Source organism: Passer domesticus, chromosome 15, assembly GCF_036417665.1.
Source record: "Passer domesticus isolate bPasDom1 chromosome 15, bPasDom1.hap1, whole genome shotgun sequence".
Taxonomy (NCBI): Eukaryota; Metazoa; Chordata; class Aves; order Passeriformes; family Passeridae; genus Passer; species Passer domesticus.
In genome coordinates this window covers 11,340,275-11,366,799 of record NC_087488.1, presented here as the reverse complement: position 1 = coordinate 11,366,799, position 26,525 = coordinate 11,340,275, and the positions used below count along the sequence as shown (strand labels likewise).

Below are 26,525 nucleotides of genomic sequence, written 5' to 3'. Positions count from 1 at the left end.
AAACAGCACATTTTTTCTCATGTATAAACCTTAATTTAAAAAATTCAGCTTTACTCCCAATCATGAAATGTAATACAATAAAAATAAAAACTATTCTTTTAGTGCTACCTATTTCCCTATTATATCAGCATAAATATGAATATTCAAAACATTATACTCTTTGCTGCATTACGAAGGAGAAGTCTGGCTGCTTTTTTTCTTCCTAATAAAACTGGTCACCACATACCTGACTGTGAAGTGTGATTTTATCCAGTGTGAAATGCTTTTTGAAAGACTGAATCCTTGCTGTATTACATTAGTAACTCTGACATTAAATTATTACATTGCCAAATAATCTAAAAATTAAATTCCTGAAAAAACATTCCTTCTTTAAACCTTGTATCTGAAAAACCAATGCAAAGTGAATTAAACCATTGTTTTATTGCTAGGAAATACAAAGAACTGTTCAAACTGCAAAGAACATAGAATTGTGCTAATTTCACTTCCAAATGAACCAACAGTGAATTTACAAAGAAAAAACAATGTACTTCCAGCCCAGCCTTTCTTAAGCAAACCAAAATACAAAGATAATCCGAGTCATAGAGATTTCACATCAGTTTCCTACACAGAATCTCAGCAGTGATTCAGAGCTGATTCCTTGGCCGACTGAATGTGATGTAGCAGCTGATTACAGTAAACTGGTGTTTGATGCTTGTGTAAAACCCCTTCAATTTCTCTCACCAGCAGATCTGGATATAAAATGCTTCCTTCCTTTAAAACTTCTGTAAGACAAAAGTATGTTTTATAAATCAGTAGCTGCTTTGTGTTTCTCTACCCAAGTTCCCTCAAAGCAGCTGAAAGCAAACAAAGAAATTGTTCTACAAGTGATGCAGTGATGACAACACAATTCCTCCCTCCCCCATTTGCTGAGCTCTCTATTTTGACAATTATGTTCTTCAACACAGGCTGCTACACTAATAAATTTCAGAGAGCCCCTCCTGCAGGCTGTGGTCACACCCTGCAGTGCTCCATATCCTGTTTACCATCCACAAAATCTCTGGAGGTTCAGCTGCCCTGCTACCTCCCCTGGAGAACACTGGGCAAAGCATTCATTCTGCACACAGGTAAAAGGTCAGAGCTCATCCACTGAAACCCAAAGAAAGCTCCAGCCTGGCAGGGTTATCCTCTACCTGTATGTGCTGCCTTCATGAACACTCAAAATGATGATTTAAAAAACATTGTTAAAAATATACATGACTGAAATTCTTACCTAGGACTGCTTTTTGGAGATTTTCATCTGGGTCATCGAGATGTACCAACAGCTCTTGGTACAGAAACTCAACATGACCTTCCATTGAGGATTTCACATCACTGTCCTTTAAGCACTTAAACCAATTAGCCAAGGTGTGAGCAGCTGCCAGTCTCACATCACCCGAGGCATCATCCAGACGCTTCAACACCTCTGAAAAGGAGCAAGAACCAAAATGCTCTGGGAACACTGGAGTTGGCTTTTGCATTTGGAAAAAGACAAATGCATTCTGTCAACACTCAAATTATTGTTACATTTCTGACGTATTTTTGTCTTTTGAGCATAATAAATACACGTACCACACTGCTCCTAAAAGCTCCTCATTCATTGTTATTGGATGATGTTGTCCAAACAATAAAAGGCATATATAGAAGTATTTAGATTAATTGAACATTATCTAGCACTCCTTCTAAAAAGGAACTATTGATGTCTATTTATGCATTATAGAACTACAGAGTTTAAGTATTTGTATGCTTCATAAAGCACACAATTTCTATTAATTAGATATTAATTACATTATTAAACAATATTAATTAAATTATTAAATATTACTGTTTTAGTGAATTACTGCACTGCAGACTACATGTATATGCAAGATGCAAAGACAAATATACTTTGAGAATTTTCTGATCATGTATTTCTCCAAAATAAAAATGTTTGTAGTTAGATTTCTAGTGTGCCATGTCAGAAAAAAATTATCAGTTGCTAAGATGCTGAGTTAGGGAAAGCCAAATTATTTGTCTGTATAAGAACATAAAACCTGGCTCAAAGCATAGTCTGTACTTCTGAATAATAGTTTAGCACTCCATCCTAAGAGGCATTACAGCTCCTAGCTCTAATTGGCAATACACAACTCTACATTAGAGTTTTATTGTATTTTTTTTAAGATAAAAACCCAACCCACTACCTATTCAGGTCTATTTATAGTACACTGAAATGGTTTGCTCTTGGCTCTCAAACACAGCACGGAGAACAATGTGACTTCCATTTATACACTGCAGTACTGTTCTGCTCTCACTATACTTAGCACATTATTTCACGTAGTCCAAACTCTGAAGCAATGCAGATGAGCTGCTGGCAAGGCCTGCACAAACCAAAGCATTGAGTGAAGTTCCACCTAGTGGTCTGATGGATAATGACGTTGGGAATACTCGGTTCTGCCAAACCCTTACAAGTCGAGCAAACTGTGGCACTTTGGGTAAAAAAGCAAATGTCAACATTGCAATCTTGATTAAAACACACAAACCAACAATGCCCTCAGCCCAAGTCTACTAAACCTTCACACATACCTGTGTAAGTGTTCTTAAATTTATCTGCATCAAACTGCCTCCCACAGACTTTTAGAAAAACATCAACAATACGACAAGCCATCAGTCGAGTAATTTTAGAGTCCTCATCCATGGAAGCAATAATTTGGGGCATCAGCTCATCTTTCACTTTTAAGATCTACAGTTAATAAGAAAAACATAGAAAAAATATCCTTAGTGTTACAGGACTTACCATTAGCTGTGCCAGATACTTGTTTGCTTAGTTACAAAATTTGCTATAAATGTTACCCTGAAAATCCCTCAAGTTACAGAGCTCTAACTTTGCCTCTAGGTCAGCTGGGAAAATGAAAATCCACCAGTCAATCACCCAGCTCACGAGCACTCAGAATACAAGCAGATGAGTTTTATGTAACTCATATGTATGCTCAAGCTTGTAAAATCTTTAAATCTCACTTGCCTTTATACAAAACCAAGCCGTGGGGGCTCGGAGCGGGGCGCTCGGCGCAGGGAGCAGCAGAGGGCGCGCCGAGCCCAGCAGGACGCGCCGGGCCGGGCCGGGCGCAGGCTCGGCTTGGGATTGATCCCGAGCGTTTCACATCAGCCATTAACGCCAAAGAGGCATTAAGGCACGACTCAGATAAAAATGTTCAGTTAGAACAGCAGCTTCTGATATCAATGTTTCTGTATGTGTGACCTCAACCAGTTATGTGTGTTTAAGCACTTTGTTCAATTAAGGTCTCTTATACAGACACTAAAGACTGTGAACATTTAATAACATTTAAATTAAATTAATTTTTTTTAAATGGCCTTGTATTTAACATATTTCCAGTGCATAATTTCCAAATGCTAATTTGTTAGCAAAGAAGCTTCAAAAACACCCCCAGATTCAATTAATCCTTGATCAGGGATGGGTAACAACTCTTCAAGTGCTAGCACTCCAGTGTCTATTCATATGCTTCATGTTCCTTTTCAAGTCCTCCTGTCCTTTCTCTGAATCTTTTGATGGTTTTTTATTTTCTCTAAATGGACCTGTGCGCTCCAAGGCAACCAGACAACTTGTCTTTGCCACGTGACAGCACAGCACGTCCTGGCTGGCTCCAGTGCTGCTGCACAGGCTCTGCCTGTGGGTCCAGCAATGTGCAGCACTCAGGTTTTGTGTTCACAGTGGTCAGTACCTCAGGCTACAGAACTGATGATCTGTTAGAAATAAATATCTACAAAATTTGGCGCTACGCAATTTTACACCTCAGCATTTTGCTGGCCTCAGATCTCTTTTCAGGATGTCATCATCCTTCCACTAGTGATTGTTTCAGTCATTAACATTCAATTACAATTAATGAATTTTATAATGAAGACTATATGTCCTTCTGAAAATATTACTTACCCTAAGGATTTATTCTTTCCCCCCCGCCCTTGCATTTGTTTTGTTTTCCTGCCTAAGATTTCAAAGGATGAGAAAGAGAGAATTTACCTCTTTTGGTGAAAGCATTTCACAGTGGATGAGAGCCCAAAGGCACAATACAGCTGTAGCACGGATGGCAGCTGCTGTTCTTCCAGCATGCCACTGCAGATTAGGAGCCAGGATGTCTTTTATCACAGTCTCAAGGTAGCTAGGGAACAGCCTGAAGCCAAAAATAAGAAAGCAAAACAAAGGTTCATGAGAAAGTGATAAAGAGACTGACAGGATGTAAAAGAGAATTTTCTGTCATAGAAACATAGGCAGAAAAGGAAAAAAAAGACTCTGTAAAAAATAAATAACATCTTCTAAGGCAATGTTATTGTAATGTACGTGATAAGCTTTCACAACTTAATTTTTCTAGATAATGTTTAAACAAATGCCTAACATTCACAGAAAGGAGAGGCTAGACTTTCTCCCACTTCAGGCAATGACCATGACTCAGTGTTATCTTGGTAAACTACTTACCTTCTCTGTGTCTCACCTTCCCTGTCTGTGCAGTGGAGATAGCACCCTGTGCCATGCTCTGAGATTCATTAATATCTGTGAGGCCCTTTGAGACTGGCCAGGGAAAAGTATTTATAATGTGAAAAGTATGAATGCTATTGATGACACTGATACAGCTGGGAGCCTACACAGAATATTTCAGCTCTCTCTTGGCTCAGAAACTTGTCTCACCCGAAGATGAGAGGTCTGTAGGATTTTCTGATGGTGCCAGTCCCCATACTATGGGTTTTTATTACAAACACATAAATCTGTGATGTTTTTGCTGATGGTTTTTCCTCCTCCTCCATTCAGTGGGTTGTTACAATGCTAAAAGTTGCTGTGAGAGTCAGCAATTACAACAGGCAGGATTCCCTCACACTCATTTAGTTACAGCTCAAATTAAGAGGAACAAAAAATACAGATCTTACAAGTTAATTAATATTTTGCTGCATCAAAGAGACATTAGTGTCTGGCTGAGGCTGGTACCTGAGGCTCAGGTTATGCACTGTGCCTGTGCCCTGCAGAGCAGCTGGCAGTGTGCAAACAGACTGAACCCACCCTGACTGTCCCACTGAGCTCAGAGCTCTGTTCAAAGTGCAGCCCCTGAGAGCCAAACAGCACATCCCCACCCTGCTGCTTGATACAAAGGGAACAAGCTCTTGTTGACTTTTCTGAGAGTCCTACACTGCCAGGGTGAATGAGTGGCCCCTTTAGTGATGTGCCAAGACACAGGAGGAACATCACAGGTCCGTGTTAACAACTAACAATTACCAGGGAGTGCTTTAAAAGGAATCCATGCTGCAGGTAGTCCCTGTTATCCAGGTATTACCTGACTAAAGCACAAGCAGCTGCACTGCCAGGCCTCAGTCATGTGCTGACACACACCTACAACATTTTGGAAATAGATACACCTGGCTGCTGCTTCCCCTGGGCAAAGGAGCCCTTGGGCTCTGAAGAAGTCAGAGATCCATCCACTGCTGCTTCTTGTCAGCAGATGGCACTTAAGTAATAACAAGAAATCTGACATCCCATTAGACACATCTAAATCTGTAAAACCCTTTAGATGTGGTATTTTAAACACATTTTTAAGCATTAATAATTTCCAACAAAAAAGTTGTTGGAAAAAAATAAAACTAATGATCACCATCATTCCAAATCTCCTTTCAGCTGCAAAGCTAAAAACAGCTCTGTGCTGTCTGTGCTATCTGACCAGTAGCTGCTTCTGTTTTTAATAAAACCTTCTGTTAAACTGCAGTGAGAAAACAATCTGTCAAAACACAAAGGTAAATTCCATCAGCATTATGTTAACCATGGTGCTGTGCTATTTGTGAGAATGTTTGTTCTAGTGCCTTGAAACAGAATCAGGAAAGCAATATCTGGCAATTATCTGACAAACACAATTAGGTGACCACACAACTGTGTTTAGCATAATAACCAAAAGCCTTCCTATCCAAACTCTGAGAACCATTTCAAGGAGCTAAACAAATTAGTGATAGCAGTGAATGTGAGAGTGCAATTGGAACTTACTACTGTTCCCCAACACTATCTCTCATAACCATTAACATTTTATTCTTGCTGTTGCTAATGCAATTAAATTCTATCTCTTTCCATTTTCAGATCTTATTGCTGTAAATCTGTGTAACTTAATTCTAAAAGTCAGTAATTTCCAGGAAAGGACATACCCTGTCTGTGCTGTTTGTACTTACAGAGTTGATCCTTCATTCTCAGCTGGATGCAAGAGCACTAAAATTTGACCTGCAGATACATTAATGCCCTGCTCTTATGCAGATGTTACAAAGTAGAGCTTAAAACTGATTTTATGAACTTGCATACTTAAACTTTCATTGCATGTTAATTATTTTTTATACATTTTTGTTTGGCATTGGTTCCTTTTCTGCTTTTAGGATACTGCTGCACTTTGCTTTACATGTCTTGGGGTTTTCTGTGTATGCTTTTGTTGTTTCTTTTTTTAAAATTTAACATCCTAAACCCAGGTAATTTGAAACAAAATTGGATTGGCTTTTACAAATCAAAACCTCCAGAAATGTTTTGCAAACAATGCTTCAAACACAAAAACTCCACATGTTACCTCCTACACGCAAACATTTGCTGTGTCCATGGTAAGCAGGATCAAAACTTCAGAGGCATTTAGCTGCTTCCATGTATTTTTAGTCTTGAAGATAAACCTGGTAAAATTCATGGCTTTGCTTTTGTTGTCAGAGGACAGAGCCTCATTAAGAGCTGGACTGGACCATCCTTCATCCAAACAGGTCTGTGACCCTCCCTGGATGTATCTCATCCTGACAAAGGCCATTCACTCACACTGCCCTGAGCAAAACAACTTCCATCATGCTGTGTGCAGAGCTGGGTGCTGTGTGGCCATACTCACTGTATTACTTTTAAACATTCTTCTGCTTTTTGCACACTGATAATTTCCCTTTCCTGAGTATATTAATGAAGCTGGCAGCTCATCAGGTTGGGTTTCTTGGTTCCAAGGGCTTTGCATTCTCAGTTAGATGATACAAACTGGTTTAAAACAAATAGTCAGATCCTGGAACACTTTAAACAGTTTTCAAAGTGCTTTTCTTTTTTTTCTGGACTGTAGAATATCTAGATTAATATTGTAACTATCAATCAGTTACATGATTATTTAAACAAGTATGACTACAGTTTTTACAGTATTTAAACAAGTAACACCCACATCCCCCAATTCTTTTTCTAAGAATCTCCCTTTTAGCTTTCAAAAAGTATTCTTTTGAACCACAGCTCTTAATTTTCTTTTTGAAAACTATCCAGATCTGCATGACATTCCTTTTAATTCCCAGTAATGGCACAGGTAGGAAGACTACAGTGGAGGAAGCCAAGACTTCCATTTATTTATATATATATATTTTTAATTACTGCATTCTACTCTCCTAATCATTGTTAAAAATTACAGCAAGAAAAATAGTCTGTAGAAGATGGTGGGAAAGTCTTTCTTCCAGCCACACTCACATGGAGATGGTTATAGGGGTTAAATAACTCCCAAGGTCATTATTTCTTAGTGCCACTGGAGTTTTCAAATAGCTGCGTGAAATAAGAGCTCCACTTACCCCTGAGAATTGATGGTTTCACTTGCTTTCTGCAACAACTGGGACAGAACAGTGAAGAGCTTTAAGCGCATCTGGGGATCTCTGCTTGGCTGGAGACATGTCCTCAGAACCAGAACAAAGTCATCCAGAGCTTCACCTATGACAGCACCTAGCAAACAAACACAGAAGGCTTTTTTCAGAATACTGAGGTCTATTTAGGTGTTTCATATGTAGGTGCATTAAAATTTCTAATACAAGTGGTGTTAAAAGAGTCCTCAGCCTCCCACTCTTGCACGGCAGCTGTTGAGGGATCCATGTGACACCGTATTGGGTGGTGCAGAAATCCCCAGGCTAACTCCCCACGGGCTCAGGTACCCCCAGTTTTGGCCAGAGCACCTGAAGATCAGTTCCCCACATTTCATTTGTCAGCTTGGCATAGCTGTACCACATTTGGCCACAGGAGCTGTGGCTGCCCCATCCCTGGCAGTGCCCGAAGCCAGGTTGGATGGAGCTCGGAGCAGCCTGGGATAGTGGAAGGTGCTCCTGCCCAAGGCAGGGAGTTGAAACTTGATGGCTCCTTCCAACCCAACCATTCCATCATTTCATGACTCTGGAATGGATCTATCCAAGACACCCCAGAGTTGCTGGGACCATCAGTACCAGAGGGCATTTTGGCTGGGGGATGAATGCTGCTCCCTTGTAACTCTGCAAGTCTGAGGCTATGCACAAAGCTTTGGTTTTCTTAATGAAAAACTACACTGGATCTGGCATGACCCTCACACCTCTGGACACAGCAGCATTAACCACACTTTTTTCTTCTTTCAAGTTTTCCACATGCAGCATTTGAAATGTTCATGACTCCCAGAGGCATAGGAAAGGGCCTGTTTGAAAGGATCAGCTTCAAAACTTGGATAATACAATGACTGCAGCAGCATTCCTTCTCCCTGTTTAAATAATGCTTATTTCATCTTATAAGACAATCCAAAATATGATGTATTTTAGAAGCTACTTGAAATAAAAATATCTTCCAAATGAACTCTTTAGTTTGTTAATATTTTCACATCCTGTGATAAATTTAAACAATAAACAAACAAACAAAACTCTAAGCTGTTAGCCCAACATTTTAAGAAGTTATTTTCCCACAACTGAGGGAAATTTATGCCTTTCTCCTTGATAATGACTAACATCTGCTTGCTTTTAAAGAGGAAAAGTCTATAAAGACTGTACACACACTTTATTCTGCAAGCTTCTTGCTGCAGAATGCTCTTTCTGCTCCATTTTTGCAATAAAGTACTTTCCTTTAAGAACTTCAGCAGCTTTGCATCCTTAAGATGCACATTCCATCCAATTCCACTAACTCAGAAAATCCTTCAGAGGAGACTCAACACTGGTATTCATGATGACAAGAATATTCCTCACACATGGGATGGACAGATTGAAGTATCCAAGATTCCAAAACAAACTCAATAGCATTTAATAATATCTGGAAATTTAATGTTTAAAACAGTTATGAAAAACCCCAAATTTCACTGTCTAGACTGAAGCAATAGAGGGTGTTGAACTGCAGTTTGCTAAATGTCTGTGCCAACAAATAGGTCTTTATTTTCACAGCATTTATTCAAGACACATTGCTTCATGTGAGTTCTGAGACATTCACAAGATACTACATCAAACTGATAACAGCAAATTCAACAGATGGAAAATAAACAATATAAACTACATTGTTAATTTCAGCTTAAGCATATGCTCCTGAAAAACAGTAAAAACCTCAAAATATGAATTGAGTAAAGCTGATTAAATTGATTAAAAACAACATTATGTGTGGGAATGAAAAGAAAGAAAAAAAAATAGCTCTAGGAGCTGCTGTGTCAGACAGAAAACACAGACAATAGCATATTACCAGTGTTGGGTGCAAGCCAAAATGTTTGCCCAGACATTTGATGATTTATTTAGCATTAAGGAAAACAGAGACAACTGTCTAGAAGTCCCTCAGTCATGGAAATGGGAGCACAAATATACAGAAAAGTTGGCCTCTCAAATCTCACACTGAAGTAACTTTTTGCTCTTCCCACTGATGAAAACCAAAAGCAGTTCTTATGCTGGTTGCTGCACAAGCCAACAAGTGGGTGATTCACACAGGTTTGATGAGGGTTTCTTTGAGATTCAAAGATTGAAAGCAGAAGATACATTCCTTTAAAATATACCTTTGCAGTAGCCCCAGTGATACTTCATGAAGTGACTGTCCCCATCCCCATTACAGCCCACAGAAAGGAAAAAACAAATAAACAGTTCTTTTCATTTTAATTATCTTAAAATGGGTGTTGAGGTGGAAAGCACTGCCTGTCACCATGTCCCTTGCTGCAGATGCCAGCTGGGGACTGTGGCAGAGGAGTGCTCACTGTGCAGGACTGAAGGAGTGTGAGATGCACACCAGAGTGTGTCACACCTCTGCACTACAGTGAGGAACTGTTTGTTAGGGAGGTGGTGTCCTCTGAAAGACTAGTGAATAGATGGAATAAAAAGATGGATTTTTGGACACAAGCTACATTTGTCTCCCCTTAATCCTCACCTATTTCATTGACCTGAAAGTGCATTTTCCTTAAGTGCTTTTAGCCTTCTCCCTGCAGCCACAGAATCTTTGGGAATGTGAGCTGCTTCAACATTTCTTTTACTTTCCATCATGTTCTTGTGAAGGTTCTCAATGTTACACTGCTCATTACAAAACACAAGCTGTCTGCAGGCTGTGGAGATCCTGACTGGATGTTTTTTAGAACTAAATAAGTCGTACCTGAATGGGTTGCGACGACCTCGAACTGCAACACTTCTGGGGAATAGCAGCTCCACCCCTCACATGACACTGCAAGCCACTCCAGCAGCTGAATGATGTGCTGCTTGTAGAGACAGTGAAAACCTTCCAATTGCTGCACTGCAGCTAAGGAAGACATTGTTTTCTCCACCTGTTAGAACAGAGACAGGATACTTAACTGAAACTATTAAAAAAACCCCAAATGTTTAAAACTCATTCTGTAAGGAAAAAAGGGACATGGGAAGATTTTTATCGTTTCTATTAAACAATCAAGGCTGATATTTAATGTCTGTCTATACTACATCCATTAACTTTTATTTGAAATGAAACATTTGTCCTGATTTCAAAATGAAATCATCAGGAACACAGCAACCTAACAGCAAAATGAGAGAGTCTCTAACCCGTGTGGACCTATCCAAAAACTAACCACATCATAAAAAAGGCTCTTAGTGGTTTTAAAGATGTAGTGATTTTTGTCCTTAATTTAAGAATGCTTTAAAACATAAAGACAGGGGGAATTTCTCACAATCCCATGCCATGGTAGCTTCCAGAAAGTATTGCTGTTGCAGGTAAGAGAAAAACATGGCATTTCCCCTCCTCCCTTTCTCCCCCCAGATTTAATTATGAATGATGCCCTGGCTTTGTAGTAGCTGGGCAGGCTCATTTTGAAATTCTCAACTTCTGTTGCTTAGAAGTACCAAAACTCACTGTTACATCAGAAATACCTTCTTCATGTTTAGAGTTAAGACTATCCTATGAGACATGCAAATAAAACATGTACAAATGAAACATGTAAGAACTACTAAATGAATTCCAGACATGAGCATGCTTGGCAAGGATGCCTATAGATCTTCCTAATCACTTGCAGCAGATGTGTTTCAAAGCAAATGAAAATTTGCTTTTACAGTTCCTGAAGGCTCCTACCAGAAGTATAAAACTTCTCCAAGGAAGAGATTAAAAGCATGCTGGAAGCAGGATCTGCAGCCTTGGTGATTTCAGTAGACTGTGAATCCAGAATGGGGAGCAAGGCACTGTTGGGAACCTCAGTGAGGAATAAGATGTGCTGCCAGCAGGGCCAGCTCCAGCAGGGAAAGATGGAGAGCAGTGCTGGGAGTGACATCATTGGACTCCAAGTGCTGCAGTACAACTACAAATTGTACTCATATTTTTAATATTTTTAAGCTGAACTCAACCACACAAGTTAGCTCAAACATGTCTAGGACCTTCAGACTCTTCCAGACTAATCACTTGCCAGACAAAGATGTTTTTATGGAGGTACCAGATGTGGAGAAAATAAATGAGAATTTGAAGAAAATAATAAATAAATCAGGATTTGCTAAGGACAAAGGTTACTCTTAAAGCAGGTTTGCCTGCCTCAAGCACAACAGATTTCTCCTTTATGGAAGCATTCTGCCAGACAGCCAAAACAACTCAGATAAATGAATATTTTACATGTAAGTTACTTGTACATTAATTGTAACATTAAACAGGATGTGTCAGGACAGAAACTATTCCTCATTTTTAATCCCACCATAACACATAACACACAAGATTGTTTTCCACTGAACAAGAGATACAAAATAATACATTGTTCACATATGACTTTACAGTAAATTCTGTGGTTTCAAGAATGCAATTAAAACAAAAAAAAAGAGAGAATAAATTAAATATGCCAGAGGCTGATGCATATTTTCTCATTAAGCAGTGTCTCACAGTTAAATAAAAATAATGGTGATTTTCTTTCCTCTATTTGAAAGCTAACAAGTTTAATGACACTCTGTTTTCCTGCTAATAATCAGTGTGCTGAAAGAAGAGCCAGGATAGCACAGGCCACTGGTAATGAAACAAAACCTTATTTTTAGGTCAGCAGTTAAATCCCTGACAAGCTCAAATCAGCCTCCACCAGCTGACACAGCTTCAGTCTCTTTGGGGCTGTGGCCCACCCTGCTCCTTGTGCCTCTGCTGGGCTCAGCTGGGGGTCCTGGTCCATTCCCTCAGCCCCAAACAACCACAGACACGAGGGACACAAAGCCAAAAGTCAGGCCAGACCTGAGTGTTCACCACCAGGTCACAGCAGTTCTGGTCTCCACTATCTCAGTGGTCTTCTGTCCTCTTATAATAAAGTTATAATAAAGCCTGAATTAAAGTTTTATAATGCAATTTTTTGAATAATTTATGTTTATACTCAATCTTTTTTTAGTCTGAATATGTATTTCTTTTCTGAACTAAAAACTCATATTCATACAGCAGCTGTGATACTTTTGTTCTACATGTTCCTAAGCTACTTTAACAGGGACTTCTTGCCTTCTCCAAGCTGTACAGCTCACTTTGAAGTTTTGGAATAATCAGCAACTGGAGAAAAAAATAAAATTCAAGCCATATTTGTCTTTTTGACAATTTTGAAATATTGCAATTATGTAATCTCACTGCCAGATTTTGTATGTGTCTAGCTGAAAGAAAGGCTAATGAAAAAAAGGATTCTCATCCAAAGTACTGTCAACTTAAAAAATCATCTGGAACTGCAGGAACATCTTAAACCTTTAATAATATCAGGAAATTAAGTTCTCCATTTATGAAAATCAGGATTTATCTCCATGAAACTGCTTTCTTTATAGGAGTATGAAGTTGTAAGGTTTAAAATGGACATTGCTGACTTTATAGACCACTGCAGGGATAAACAGGCAAGATACCACAAAGCATTCCAGAATCATCTGTCTAAGGCTTACCCGGACTGATTTTCTGTCTAAAAAAAACCCCCAAGCAAACAAACAAAACCTCCAAACCCCCCCAAATCCCACTCCCATAAGACAGATCATCATCCCACCCCTCTTTGACCTGCAAAGTCTTTTCAGTACTTGTTTCAAGCTTTGTTCCACTTTATTTCTTTCCCAAGTGCTCTCTGAGCGAACGCCTCCTCGGAGGCAGCCTGTCAGCTCTGGGGCCATAAATACTGATCCTACCCAGGCCTTTGGAATACCATGCCTGGGAGCAAGAGCAAAGGAAGTAGAATAGCCATTGCACTTAAGGTGTGTGTTTGAAAAAAGACAACTGGGATGGGTCATAATTGTACTGCATGAGGATGGCTCGCTGATTTATATGATATTTAGCTCGGGGAAGAAAGAGGAAGAGAAAAATAAGGGGGTGAGATAATGCTGAGCCAAAAAGCTCATCTATTATCTGGGCATGTACAGCTGTCCTTGATTTTAAAGCATTCCTGTGACATTCAAACTTTTGTTTCTTGTGGGGAGGTAAAAAGGTCAACTACTGTAAAATCAGTCTGATATTTGGCTGAAGATGAAAAAATCACTATGAAACCATCACATTTTTAAGGCCAGTAGTACTCTTGACCTCTGAGTGAATAGTTCTTTAACAGTCAGAAAATAAATGTCAGTTTTTTCCTGCATATAACCAAACATTCCCAGTGACTTCTATCCACTAAAAGGTAAACATCAAAGTCCAACCAGCACCACCAGCATGCCCAAGGCTTTGCAGGATCCAGTACAAACATAAAATCTTGGACACTTCTTGTTCTGAAACTTTACCTAACTGTGGACAGGTGGTTAACACCCACCCCAAAAAAGTGCTCTACTAGGCCCATGGCTGCTCCCATCCATCTCCAAGATTCCCATGCTCCAGTAATGCACCTCAAGCCATCTATTCTGAAACCTAACCTAAACACTCTTCCAGAAACAAAAAATTATAGTTGTAACTGCAGCTACAGACCCATACTTGACGCTTTTGACCACAAAATAAAACTGAATTACAGGATCTTTTCTGGAAACAGAATGTATTTTAACTCTATGAGCTTTTAATCAAAGTTATGAAGAAACATAATTCTCCAGGCTGTGCTGTCCCAAACTGTAAACCCAGCTCCAGATTTAATTCTGGCACTAACCATGTACAGTCAGAGATGCACAGTCTCAGACTAGACACAAATACTCCCCACAAATAATTATGGCTCTGTTTCTACAAAGTGTCTTATCAATATGAAAACACAAGAACACAACAAAATATTAAACCAGCTCATAGTTTACCTTTTCTTTAAGGTCCTGAGAAGATGGTATTGCCATTATGGTCACCAAAACTTTCATTAGCTGCAAGCTAATTTCTTTGCAGTCTTCCTGGCACACATCAATCAATGCTTGTACACAATAAAGCAACTGCTCCATATAAAAGACCTATTTATTAATAAAAGCACATATTTATTATGTTTTGTCAGCAAATATAAGGTTTTCTTTAAAGGAGAGATATGGGAAATGACAGTAGTTAAATCTGAGCACTGTATAATCCCTTACATTGGTAAGATACTGGTAATTTCATGTTAGTTCTTCTAATTACCTATATTCTACTTTTTACAGAATACAATATAATCTTCCTCCCACATTGTTTGTTTGTGTTTACCTTGTCCTGTTAACAAAATAAATGACCCTGCTCTTAATCACACAGTGGTTCCACTGGTGAATGGTGAATAAAAACATCAAAGCATTTTGGAGTGCTTGCTGATAGAACTTTCTCTTTCTCAAGTGCAATTTGTTAATTAATAACATATTTGTTACAACTCTTTGAAATATTATTCCATGTTTGACTGTTTTAGATGAACAATGACAGCTAAATACATAAACCAAAAAAAACCCCTAAGCCTTTGCTTTTATCTCAGCCAATTTATCTCATTTGATGCCATATAGTTCATGTTATCTTGATCCAACTGATACCAGTTTGAATCAATACTGTTGTCAGTTAGTTTGCCATGACTTCTATGATAAAGTGCATCAGATATCCACGAAGCTGTCAGGGAACAGAAGGGGCCATTGTTACAAATTTACTCCCAAAAAGTGAATTGAGTCTAGGAATAGGTTAGCCATAAGTGTTATTAATCTCATGGACATGGTCAATCCTTAGCTAAACAGTGTCTGTGCTGCATTTGCTGAGAGAGAGATTGTTTTCCAAGACTAAAGGCTGGAACAATTCTGCCAAACTTTCAGTTGCAGATGGATCTGACTCCTGGTGCCAGTGCCAAATGGAAGTGGTGAGCCTAAACCTCACAGCAATTCTGCAGCTATACCTCAGGGAATTGTTATTTGAACAATCAGGTTATAATGCTTCCACTTCTATGAGCTCCTAATCATCACAGGCTTTATGGAGATTAAGGTTAATTCCTGCATCACTGGTACATATTCCATTAGGGAAGAAACCTAATGAGGGAAGAACTTGAAATGTATTTCTTACAATTGGCTCAAAAAGACAATTAGGCCAGATTCAATGTGCACACATGAATAACTGTTTTAAGGGAAGCCTACATCTGACATGAAGTCAGAGCTCCTCAAGGCACAGCACTGGCCCTTTTTTGGTCATCTTAATAACAGAGGTCTAAGAAACTTCTGGTGGAATGAAAGCCAGGATTTCATTTGTGGGGAAAACGACAGGGATTCCTCTTGTGCATCTCTAGCAGATCTATTTCTACATTTGAACATGGGAAGGAAAAAAAAATCCTGCAGGTTAAAAAATATCCAATCCATGTTTAAGAGAATCTCTCATCTCCTTATATAGCAATTGGTGGATATTCTTCAAATGCTGAAATAAAAATGGTCTTTGGGCTCTGCTATTACCTCAGGATACACTTGGAAGTAAATTTCTAATTGATGAAAAAAATGTCTTCCTTCTAGACTTTCATTTAAAGAGAAGAAACTAAGCCCAAAAGTTTGCAAAACATGCTCCTAAATATACACATAAAGTGCTGGTACCTGCCTTTTAAAATGGAAAATAAGAATGGAAAACAAAAATCAGATTACATTAAGAGGGAATCTTGGGAAACCTGACATGCCAATTACCATAGACTATAAAAGATTTTCAGTCATTTTTACTGATGAGGATTAAAGTGCATGATCTTGTTTTGATTGTGAACACAAGGAATTTCAAACCATGGGTTAAACTCTGCCTCAGGACCAGCCAGGGTAGTCCTTTGTGAGTACCGTATTTACTAAACAGCTGCTTGTCTCCCTGCCTTGCCTCTTCACTTTCTTGCCATTATATGAAGTCCTTTACAGCAGTTCTTTACCTGAACCTACATCTGCTGAGAGCATGGACTGTTGGCAAGCCTTTGAAAGCAGAAGATTGCCCAGGAGAGCATGACATAGCCCAGGAAGGATGGGGAAGCTCCTGTTTTGTCTCAGACACATGTCCACAACTATTTCCTGAGACAGGTGTGCAAGGGAGGGATAGGAATGGGAGCATTTAGGTAGAATAAATGTAAATGTAGTTTGGTCAAAGCCTGTATCCTGCTGTGTGTTTTGCAGCCTTCCTTACCTCTTCAGATCTCTGACAGACTCCAGCCTGTGACAGTGTGTTGCCAAGCTGGGCCACATGAGGCTGTAAGATTTCTTTTGGGCTACCTCGAATAATTGCAGCCAGAACCATCACACAGGAGGCTTTGGGTGTCTGCTCAAAGGCTGGGGTGATTAATTTCAAAGATACCTTAGGGCTGACAAACGTTCCAATCAGTTCTGCTGCTTTCACACTCTGAAAAAAAGAACAGGAATAACTGGAGGATTTTCCTGAAAACACAAAGACCTTTTTCTTTTTATGATTCCAGCTGTTATTTTAAATGCTTCAGCAGTTGCCTTGTAGGCCTTTTCCACTCGCTCAGTAATGATTACATGCATGAAGAAATTTTCTTGACATGTTCAGTAAGCACATAATAAGGCATTGCAAGCAGCCTTCCCCACATCAGACAAACTTCCCTGAGAAAGCAATGCACAGAAACAAAGTGTACAACTTCAGTGTAATAAAGTTTCCAATTTAGAGCAACCAGATGCTGCACATTTAGTGGTTTAGCACTTTGTCCCTCAAATGCTGTCCTGAGGCTTGCCCTTAATGGTTATTAAAAGCTGTAACCATAAAAAAAAGGAAGGAGGAATTTTTTGTTATTGTACTATACCTTGAAGCTGACATTACAGATCTGGTTAAGTGTGGAAGCAATGCCATGGGGGAACTGCCCACTGCTTTCCATCTTACTTCTTTAACTGAAAGGCTTATATTACTGGGTATTCCCCATGACAGTGACACCCTTTGATCCCATTCCTGCCTTGCAGATGTATCAGGATGTTGTAATCCACACGAAATACCACCACACCAGGGCTTACTGCCTGACTGATGCCCAATGTTTACAATCATGTGCATGAATAAAGAACCAATCAACTACTGCAGCACTATCTGTGCAACAGGAACACTTCTTCCAGCCCCACAGATTTAATGGTTGGGTCATTTCACCAAAGATGAAAGCTTTCTCTATCATTTACAGTTAGTGATTTAGCTATGACTTCTTTTTTTTTTTAACCTAATTAATACTTGAATCATGCTAGTTTTTTTTAGTCTCAATAGAAGCACATAGTAATGAGTTCTACAGTTCATATCTGCACTATATAGAGCTGTCTCTTTTCACAAAGATAGGACTCAAAGGAGTTGTAACATCCTCTGTGTAGATACGAACTCCATTCTCCTCTATATTTGCCACAGAGAAGGAAAAAGACTTAATGCTCTGAAAACTGGACAATACAACTAAAGAGTTCAAAAATATGATTTCATACATTTGTTCTGATCAATTTACTCACTTTAATAGGGGAAAAAATTGAAAGGGTCTCATTTGGTATTACTAGAGTGGAGAAAGACATGGACATTCTCCAAGCTGGTGGCTGCTCTGCAATGGGCTCCTGCAGTGACAAACTAGAGGAGGTTATCACAATACCCTGGGATAAATAGGCATAGATAAAAGGCATCCCAAACCTGAAGTTGCTGACTCTTATGTTTGGCACAAGGAAAAGTACAATTAAATACTGGAATCATCTCTTAACCAGGAATAAATCTCTTGAAAGCACCTGTGAGAAGATTAGTGATGGAATTCCAAGAAAGAGACGAGTATGGCCAATAAAAGATAAGGGACAGCTGTGTGCTGAACACATATTTTGAATTTAGATTTATAGCAATAAGCACTTGATAGGAAATTTGACAGAACAGCAGGGCTATGTGGCCTTATTGTCCTAATTATTTATGTTTTCTTTCAGCCCAGCTGGGAGCAGGAACCCAAACAAGAGCCTGATTTAGGGTTGGACTATCTGCATCCAGTAAGCAGCACACATTCTTCCAATTTCCCAAAGCAATAAAATTTGTAACTCTAGAGTAAGTTACGTAGATATATTTTTGTTATACATATGTTCTCTTCCTTGAGTAGAAACAGGAACAGAAGATTTTATCTTAAAATTGTGAAAGCATTTGTACCACCTGTCTTTCTTTTGCTAAATTTATCTCATGTGTTCAACTGCATCTGTTTTACTGGTTTGTTGATCAAAGTGTTGAAAGAATCAACTGTTACTAAAAATCAAACTAATTATTCCTCACAACCCCCCCAACCCCACATTTTCCAAGCATTAAGTCAAAGATTCAAACACTGAATATGGGTATCACATGGAATAAACATACCTCAATATATGGCTGGATTATGGAGCAGGGGGAGGTAAGTGAAATTAACTTGAAAGGGCATGACCTGCACATTTTTTTACATTGAATTTGTTGCCCCAAGGCTTTTACACTTTAATCCACTGCTTATAATTTTTGGAGAGATTATTATCAATGCTTCATGGGGTTGGCATACAAACTAAACAGTATTTAAATAACTTTACTATTGGTCTTCATACCAGTAATAGAGGAATACATTTATTTTAACAGATTAGAGAAGTATAATGTGCACATGTTCTTAACATCCATATAAATCCGAGCCTGATCCTTCAATCATGGGCAATTCCCAGTGACCTAAGGCAAAGTCAACCTTCAGAAGACAGACTGAAGACTATAAAGTCTTTATTCAGTGTACAACAGCTACTTTAACAGATCAAACTTACATTTTTAACCACTTCACTTTCTTCATCTGAGCATGCCTGGTACAAAGTTCTCAGCAGTAGCTCCATGTGTTGGGTGATGTGATCCTCTGCATGCAGCAATAATGTGTACAGGAGCTGGGATGCTTTGATTCTTGTGCTTCCAAGCCAGTCTGTGATATCATGACAGAGACCTGGGAGAATTTTGGAGAGGTTTCTCGACACAAGTTCCCGACAACCCAGTCCTGGTCGAGTCTCTAGAAAAAACAAAAACAACCCAAACAGAAATATAAAAGGAAAAGCCAATGCATAACAATCTCAGAAAAGTTTAAAAGCTTCAAGGTAAGAGCTTTTGCTTCAGCATAGAACAAAACACTCCAAATGCTGCTGAGGAATTTACCTGGGCAAGTTGCATTTCCTTGCAATATAGACTGCAGAATTAAAATTGCAAAATTGAATATTGCAGAATTAAAACTCCACACAGCTCTTTGAATATTTATGTATTTATTATTCGACAGTGATTTGGATTTCATATTCTAAAATGTTTATGGAAGCAGAAGAGAAAGAGAATTGAAATGAATGCATGTCTTTACCCACTTTGGAAAACATAGCTTAATAATTCCTTTTAATTTTGATAGCAACACAAATCCCAAGAAAAATAAACTGAAACACACACAGATAAAGAGAAGAAAGACTTGTGCATGCAAATGCTGAGCTCAGTATAATTTGGAGGAGGAAAGAAGGTAGAAGGTACAAACAATGTTACAGAAGACATGAGCTGCAGTAAAACAGACAATGTCAATTGTGCCCTCTAAAGGAAAAGGTTAAAAGTGTGTCTGGCAAATTGAAGGCAGAAAGGGCACAAACTATGGCTTGTACAGATGCTGTGTAATAGATCAGGGCAACAAACTGATAGTGTTTTAAAAATCATAGCTATTATATCATCTCCTTTCTAAGGCCTTTCCAGGAGAAGCAGCTCACTGAAGTGCCTCTTCAGCACTTCAGAAATGGAATACTACATTTAAAATTATAATACACAAGTTGGGGGGATGTATTTTTTTTCTTAAGACTGAATTTAATTTTTATTGACTTTGTGGAAAGTGAGTTTTTGTGGTTTGATTTGTCTTTTGATTTCAAAAAGACCCCAAAAGTTTTGCAAATATATATTCCCTGCCTTAACAAAGGATGCACATTTCTGGATAACCAACAAACTTACCTTTCCCAACAAATGTCTACTCTACTGTTTCGGTAATCATCAAATTTACTTATTAGTTAATTTATAAATTACTGAGATTCAGAAGAGCATCTTGACCAATATCACAAACATCTAACAAATGTCCTGTTCTGTACTTTACAGATAAAGCTGTGACAGCCCTTTCCAAAAAACAGCAATAAACTTTTTTAGAGATTTTTTCCTGCAGTCTATTTTCTTTTCTTAACACCGTGTACGTTTATACAAACAAAATCTGAAAAGCTGTTCTTTGAGAAGCACGATTTCATAATTGCCAATCACAATGTTCACATGCTGTTTTAAGAAAGAGACATCATTCATTATGAGGTGTCAAAATACACTGAATGTGTGAGTGCCTTTTTTATTTCTGATACAGAGTTCTGTAAATGCTCAGGAAGAAAATGACTGAGCTGTCTCAAGATATTTTCCTGCACTGGCCTGTGTAACTACAGGAAAGTAGTTAAAAGGAAAACTGACTAAAGAAAATGGTCTGAGGATACAAAAGGCTTAGAAATACCTAACTAGGGAAAAAATAAAATTCAAGCATCAGGACATGAATTGCTGCTTCTTTTGTCAATGGAGGAAACATTCTGGATTATGAAAGCTGACAATGAGTAGCAAAAGGTCAAATAAAGAAATCAACTTGAGACAGCAAATAGAGACTGGCATCCTATTGAACCCGAGGCAGAATTTTGTTTGAAGAATTTGGACCATTCTTTATCAGCAATTCCTTCATTTCAGATGTTCAAATGCAGGCATTTATCCCTGTAGCTACTCCTGTCAAAGACTTCCCTGCTATAAACTGTCTGCACCTGTATCCTGAGGCAATGGGTGCTGGGGCTCAGTGCAAGCTGTGCAGTGCCTGGATGACACCAGGCCTCCCTCTGGTCCCCTCTGACCTGCAGGATCTGTCACTGGGAGATCAAAGCAGGGCTCCTGTGGCAGGTCCATTAGTCTGACAGCTGGACAAAGCTACTTAAGTAAAATGTACTGCAGACTCACAGTTGGAGAAAAAATATTCTACTAAAGTCACAAGAAATGGCAACAAAATACTAAAATACCCCAACACAAACCCCCTCCCAATAAAACAAACCAACCAAATGTTCATGGAGAGCAAACAGAAAGGACACAGATAGTAACAATCACCATACACAGGCTGTGGTGGGACACCACATAAGCTATATTAGTGTCTCTGATAAAGTTCTGTGTCTGTAGGATTAAGCAGCAAGTCATCCTTTCCTCTGACTTTTCTTCTATTTGTCACATCAGGCCTGACTATTAATAAAACATACAACTTAGAAGTAAAGATAAACAGCAACAAATGATGACTAAAAGTCACCATTAACTTGGGACTTAAGTCCAAAATTATCAGGCCATTTCTTTGAAATATTCTTTAGTATGTGCACATATATATAAATACACACATATATGTTACATTGAAGCCTTAACTGCATCATTCTACCAAGAAAAATGCAAGAAAATTCAATTTAATGTGGGGCTGGAATGTTGCCCAAATTCATGAAGCATATTTATTGTGCTAAGGAGATTATTTAGGAGTTCACATATCATTCAATCATGAAGTAATTGGTAGATGTCACTTTCTAAAAAGCCCCACCACAACAGCTTACACACACAAACCCCAACACACACCTAGACAAAACTAACCCAGGCAACCCCATCAGCTGTACAAATGGTAATCACTGTTCCAAGACAATGAAATTAAACCTTTTATGACCTTCACTATATCATGGTCATTGCAAAATTAGTGACTGGAGCTTAGACACTCAACTTCATCAGTTTGTGTCTGTTAAAAGATTCTCTGACTGCCAGGAGAAGAAATATGTTTCTGCCATGACTAGTGGAAGTAAAAATCTTCTTTAGCATTTCCAAACCCCTGAGGTAAGATTATACAGAAAATAAGGAGGAAAGAAAAAAGATTGGGAAGGATGACAGATCAACTTGCCTGCCTTCAAAGCTAAACAGTTCTGTCAAACCAGTCACCATTATGAAGTGCTTCCCCTTTCATTCAAGCATTACTGAGTAAAACAACTTTAAAGAAAAAAAAGAAGTGTAATTCAAAGAAGAAAGAGCTCCGGAACCCACTGTCATGGAAAGGATTTTGCTGCTGGGTATTCTGTGATGTGATTGTCATGTAGGCACAAGTCAAGCATGAACCTGTTCTTTCACACCAAAAGAGTTTTTGTTCAGTTAAATATGAGTATAGAAATCAATAAATGAGCCAGTTAAACTCTCTCTTCCCCCAACTCCCATATGTATATTTTTAAACATTAACTTTGTGAACCCAAGACAGGAAACAAGCTTCAAGTTACTGCAAACACAATGTTTGAAAGCCACCTATAAATCATATGGTACTAAAAAGTAAACTACCCATTCTGCATATCTTGGGGCTTTTGTGTATAATAAAGGAAATTACTCTGTTCCCACATTCTTCATGTGCACTGCCAGATTTTAGGTAGCATCCCAGTGTCTCACAGAGAAGTCTGAAATAATTTCATTGCAAATTTTTCTTCAGCACCAATTATGTGGATCACTAATGCTGTGACCTGCACTCATTACTCAAGGACTTAGCCCATGGATTCTTTTCTTCTGCCTTTCTTTCCAGTCTTTTCTGTGCCCGCTGTGCACCTGGCTGCTGGCTGATGTAGAACTTACTGCTGTTTCTGCACCACTGCTTTACCTATTTCAGCATAGGCAGCCTCATTTACTTTCTCCAAAATGAATTTTTGGATTAAGCAAAAAAAAAAAAAAAAAAAGAGGTTACTGAACAATCACTTTTTAAAATTTAAATTTAATAATTTAAATAATTTTATATATATTTTATACCTCTCTACATTAATATTACATATTGTAATGAATATTACACATCCTGCTCTGCTGTCAGTACTGCACTGCAGCTCTTGGAGATTATTCACAAAGCAAAAACCACTTTCAGCACAACATTTACCTCCTTTGGGATAATGAGATGGTGAAACACTAAAATCCATCTTATCCTTCAAATCTTCTTCATTCTCTTTCTCCCATTGCAAGCCTATCTTTTCCCAGTAGGTCCAAGCCAGTTTCCTAGATATAAAATAAGAGTTTTATACCACCATGCTCCCAAAGAAAAACACTTTAAAATGAGACTTCTGGAAAAGCTGACTACTTGAATTCAGCTGGAAGGATGGGAAGCATTCCTGCCACTTAACCTAGGCACATTACGTTAAGAGTTTATATTTCTTTTGTACTCGTAGACAGAGGTCTCTTCTCCCAAGAGATGATTCTGTCCACCCCTGTCTTTGTCTCTCTCATATTTAATTGAATGTAGCATGAAAGGACAGTATAACAAAAGTTACTGAAGATAATGCTAACATTTTCAGTCTAAGAACAAAATAACTAACTAACTAACTAACTAACTAACTAACTAACTAACTAACTAACTAACTAACTAACTAACAGAAGTGGGGGTTTTGTCCTCCAAGCAAGACATTTCTGAACTTAGGAACACTTCTTTGGCATCTATTCAAGGGGGGTAAAAAAAGACTAAAGGTTCCACATACGCATTTTCAGGAATTTCATCAGTAAAGCTGCCAAGTAACAGAGGGATCAGCTTGTGAAAATACGAGTATCTGTCTCGTAGGTGCAACAACCATTCTCCAATGACAGTTGTTACAGCGTGCCGTACCTACAGGGAGACAAAAAAACTATTTTAAAGGTGTCAGGAAAATAACAGAAAAATTATAAAAACAATATTTGCTCTCTGTATGAAGGACATGGTGAAGCACATCAATATTCTCAGAAGAAATGACAAGAACTCAGCATTTCCTCACTTGCAGGAAGCATGTTAAGGAACACACAAGGAATCACACTCTCATTTTGCACTCTGGCTTAGTGAGTCTTAGACTTTTTGCTGCACAAAAGCACAGCTTTGAGAGGAAGACAAGACACAGACCTAACTCAGAAAACTAAATTCTTGTGGTTAATTCCTTCCTGAGAATTTAAGAAATGTACATTTCTCTAGAATTTGTAGCTTCCCAAGCAGATTCCAGAAGAAAAATTTCTCTGTTCACTACAAGGGAAAGATTAATTTTAAAATTATTGCTTCAGTTGTACCTTATAAAGGAACCCATACCATCTTTGTTAAACATCTGAAAAGGCCAGAGAATGAAGGGCCAGGGAGATGAGACATAGAATTTAAGACAGAATTGAAGGCACCTGTTAGAACAAAACCCTCACCACCCTGCTGAACTGGACAGCAGTCACCAGCATTGGTTTGGGACAGATTGCAACTGATTCAGGCTGGGTGGGACATTGTCCTGGCTTCAGCTGGGAGAGAGTTCATCTCAGCAGCTGGTATGGTGCTATTTTTTTGATTTAGTGTGAGAACAATGCTGATAACACACTGATGTTTGCTCGTTGCTAAGCAGAGTTTGCCCTAAGTCAAGGACTTTTGGGTGTCCCAAGCTGTGCTAGTGAGGAGCTGCACAAAGAGCTGAGGGAGCAATGCCAGGACAGGTGACACAAGCTGGGAGTGAGCAGGGGGCTGCGTGGTGCTTAACCCCATCTGGGATTAAACCATGATAGATGTATTTACAGATCTCAGCTGAATGCAAGACAGTGAAAATGGGAAAAGCAGGGAGAGAAACACCAAGAAACCCATGCCATGGGGATGGGTTTTAAACAGATTTAAAATAAATGCCAAGAAAAGAAGGAAGAAAAGCACACCTTGGGAATCTCATCAAATAACCTCTGGGCCAGATGAGACAGGACATCATCCACAGACTTTCCATTCCCAAACTGTATCACTGCTCCAGTAGCCTGAATCACATCAACACGAACTCTGTAGTGTTGGTGGGAAATTGTCTGCATTAGGGGTTTTATCAGCGACTCTGATTGCATATGGAAGTGCTCTGTTAGGGCAGAAAGACAGAAACATAAACCATGTGAGCTCCCATTGTGGGCAAGATCCCCGTCCATGGTAGAGGGTTGGAACTAGATGATCTTCTTTAAAGTCCCTTCAAACCCAAACCACTCTCTGATTCTGTGTAGCATGGATATACCCATGACACCCAACAGTTGCTGGGGCCAGCAGTACAAGATGATTTTGGATGGACTAATGCATTTGGTGGGGGGCTTAGTGCTGCTCAGTAATTCTATTTCTCTCTCTCCGTGGGTGACAGATCTGGAGCAACACAATTTCTGCACCACTACGAACAGCAGCCTCACTAGTGCCGCTGTGTTCATGCAGCAGGCAGCTTTAACTTTATACAGTATCAGAGCTGAACGCTGCCCACAAACCCTCTCCTAGCCCCTCCTGCTGCTACTACCCACACCCAACAGCTCAGCTGCACTCCTGGCCTGGCTCTTCTCCAGCAGACCCTCCAAACCCCGCAGAGCACCCCTGGGAGGGCGTGTGCGACCCCTCATCTCTCCCCTGCCTGCATCCCCGCTCCCTCCTCAGCCCCATCCCTCAGCCCCACCTGGCATGGCCCTGGCGCAGGCCACGGCACAGCCGCAGCTCTCCCGCCTGACCTCGGCATAGTGGTCGAGGAGGGTGGCCTGGAGGACGCGGGCGATGTCGCCGAGGTAGGGGGCCGTGGCGGCGCCGCAGCGCTGCAGCAGGAGGCCCAGCAGCTGCACCAGGCCCAGCCGCAGCTCCTCGCTGGGCTCCGCGCCCTGCGGCGGGCACAGCCGCTGCGCCAGGGCCGGCAGCAGCACGGGCAGCGCCTCGCAGGGCCGCTCGCCGTGGCTGAGCCCGTGGCGGAGCAGCTGCAGGGCGAGCTCCCGGCACCGCTCCGCCGCGTCCCCCGCCAGGCAGCGCGACAGCGGCCGCAGCAGCCGCGCCGCGAACACCTCCTGCAGCACCGCGCCCGGCAGCGGCCGGCCCTGCAGCTGGGCGCGGATGTCCTCCAGCGCCCGCAGCCGCGCCGCCCGGCCGCAGTCGGGCTGCTGGAGGACGCTGAGGGGCCGGGACAGCGCCTGCGACAGCTCGGCCGCCGCCGCGGGCGCCGCCATGATCCGGCACCGGGGCGGCTGCGTCGCCAGGGACGCGCGG

At 40.0% G+C, this 26,525-nt stretch overlaps 1 protein-coding gene across 1 annotated transcript; it reads right to left on the bottom strand.

Moving 5' to 3' along the window:
- Nucleotides 1–401: 401 nt before the first annotated feature.
- DNAAF5 (dynein axonemal assembly factor 5) lies at nucleotides 402–26,507 on the bottom strand. Its single transcript, XM_064389876.1, has 13 exons — nucleotides 25,951–26,507; nucleotides 25,196–25,380; nucleotides 24,031–24,155; nucleotides 23,439–23,554; nucleotides 19,267–19,499; nucleotides 16,679–16,891; nucleotides 14,410–14,553; nucleotides 10,358–10,526; nucleotides 7,591–7,738; nucleotides 4,028–4,178; nucleotides 2,578–2,734; nucleotides 1,250–1,441; nucleotides 402–761 (listed from the first exon to the last, which is right to left on the bottom strand). Exons 1-13 carry the CDS (start codon nucleotides 26,483–26,485, stop codon nucleotides 613–615), a joined length of 2,517 nt encoding a protein of 838 aa, XP_064245946.1. The 5' UTR covers nucleotides 26,486–26,507; the 3' UTR covers nucleotides 402–612.
- Between the last annotated feature and the right edge of the window lie 18 nt (nucleotides 26,508–26,525).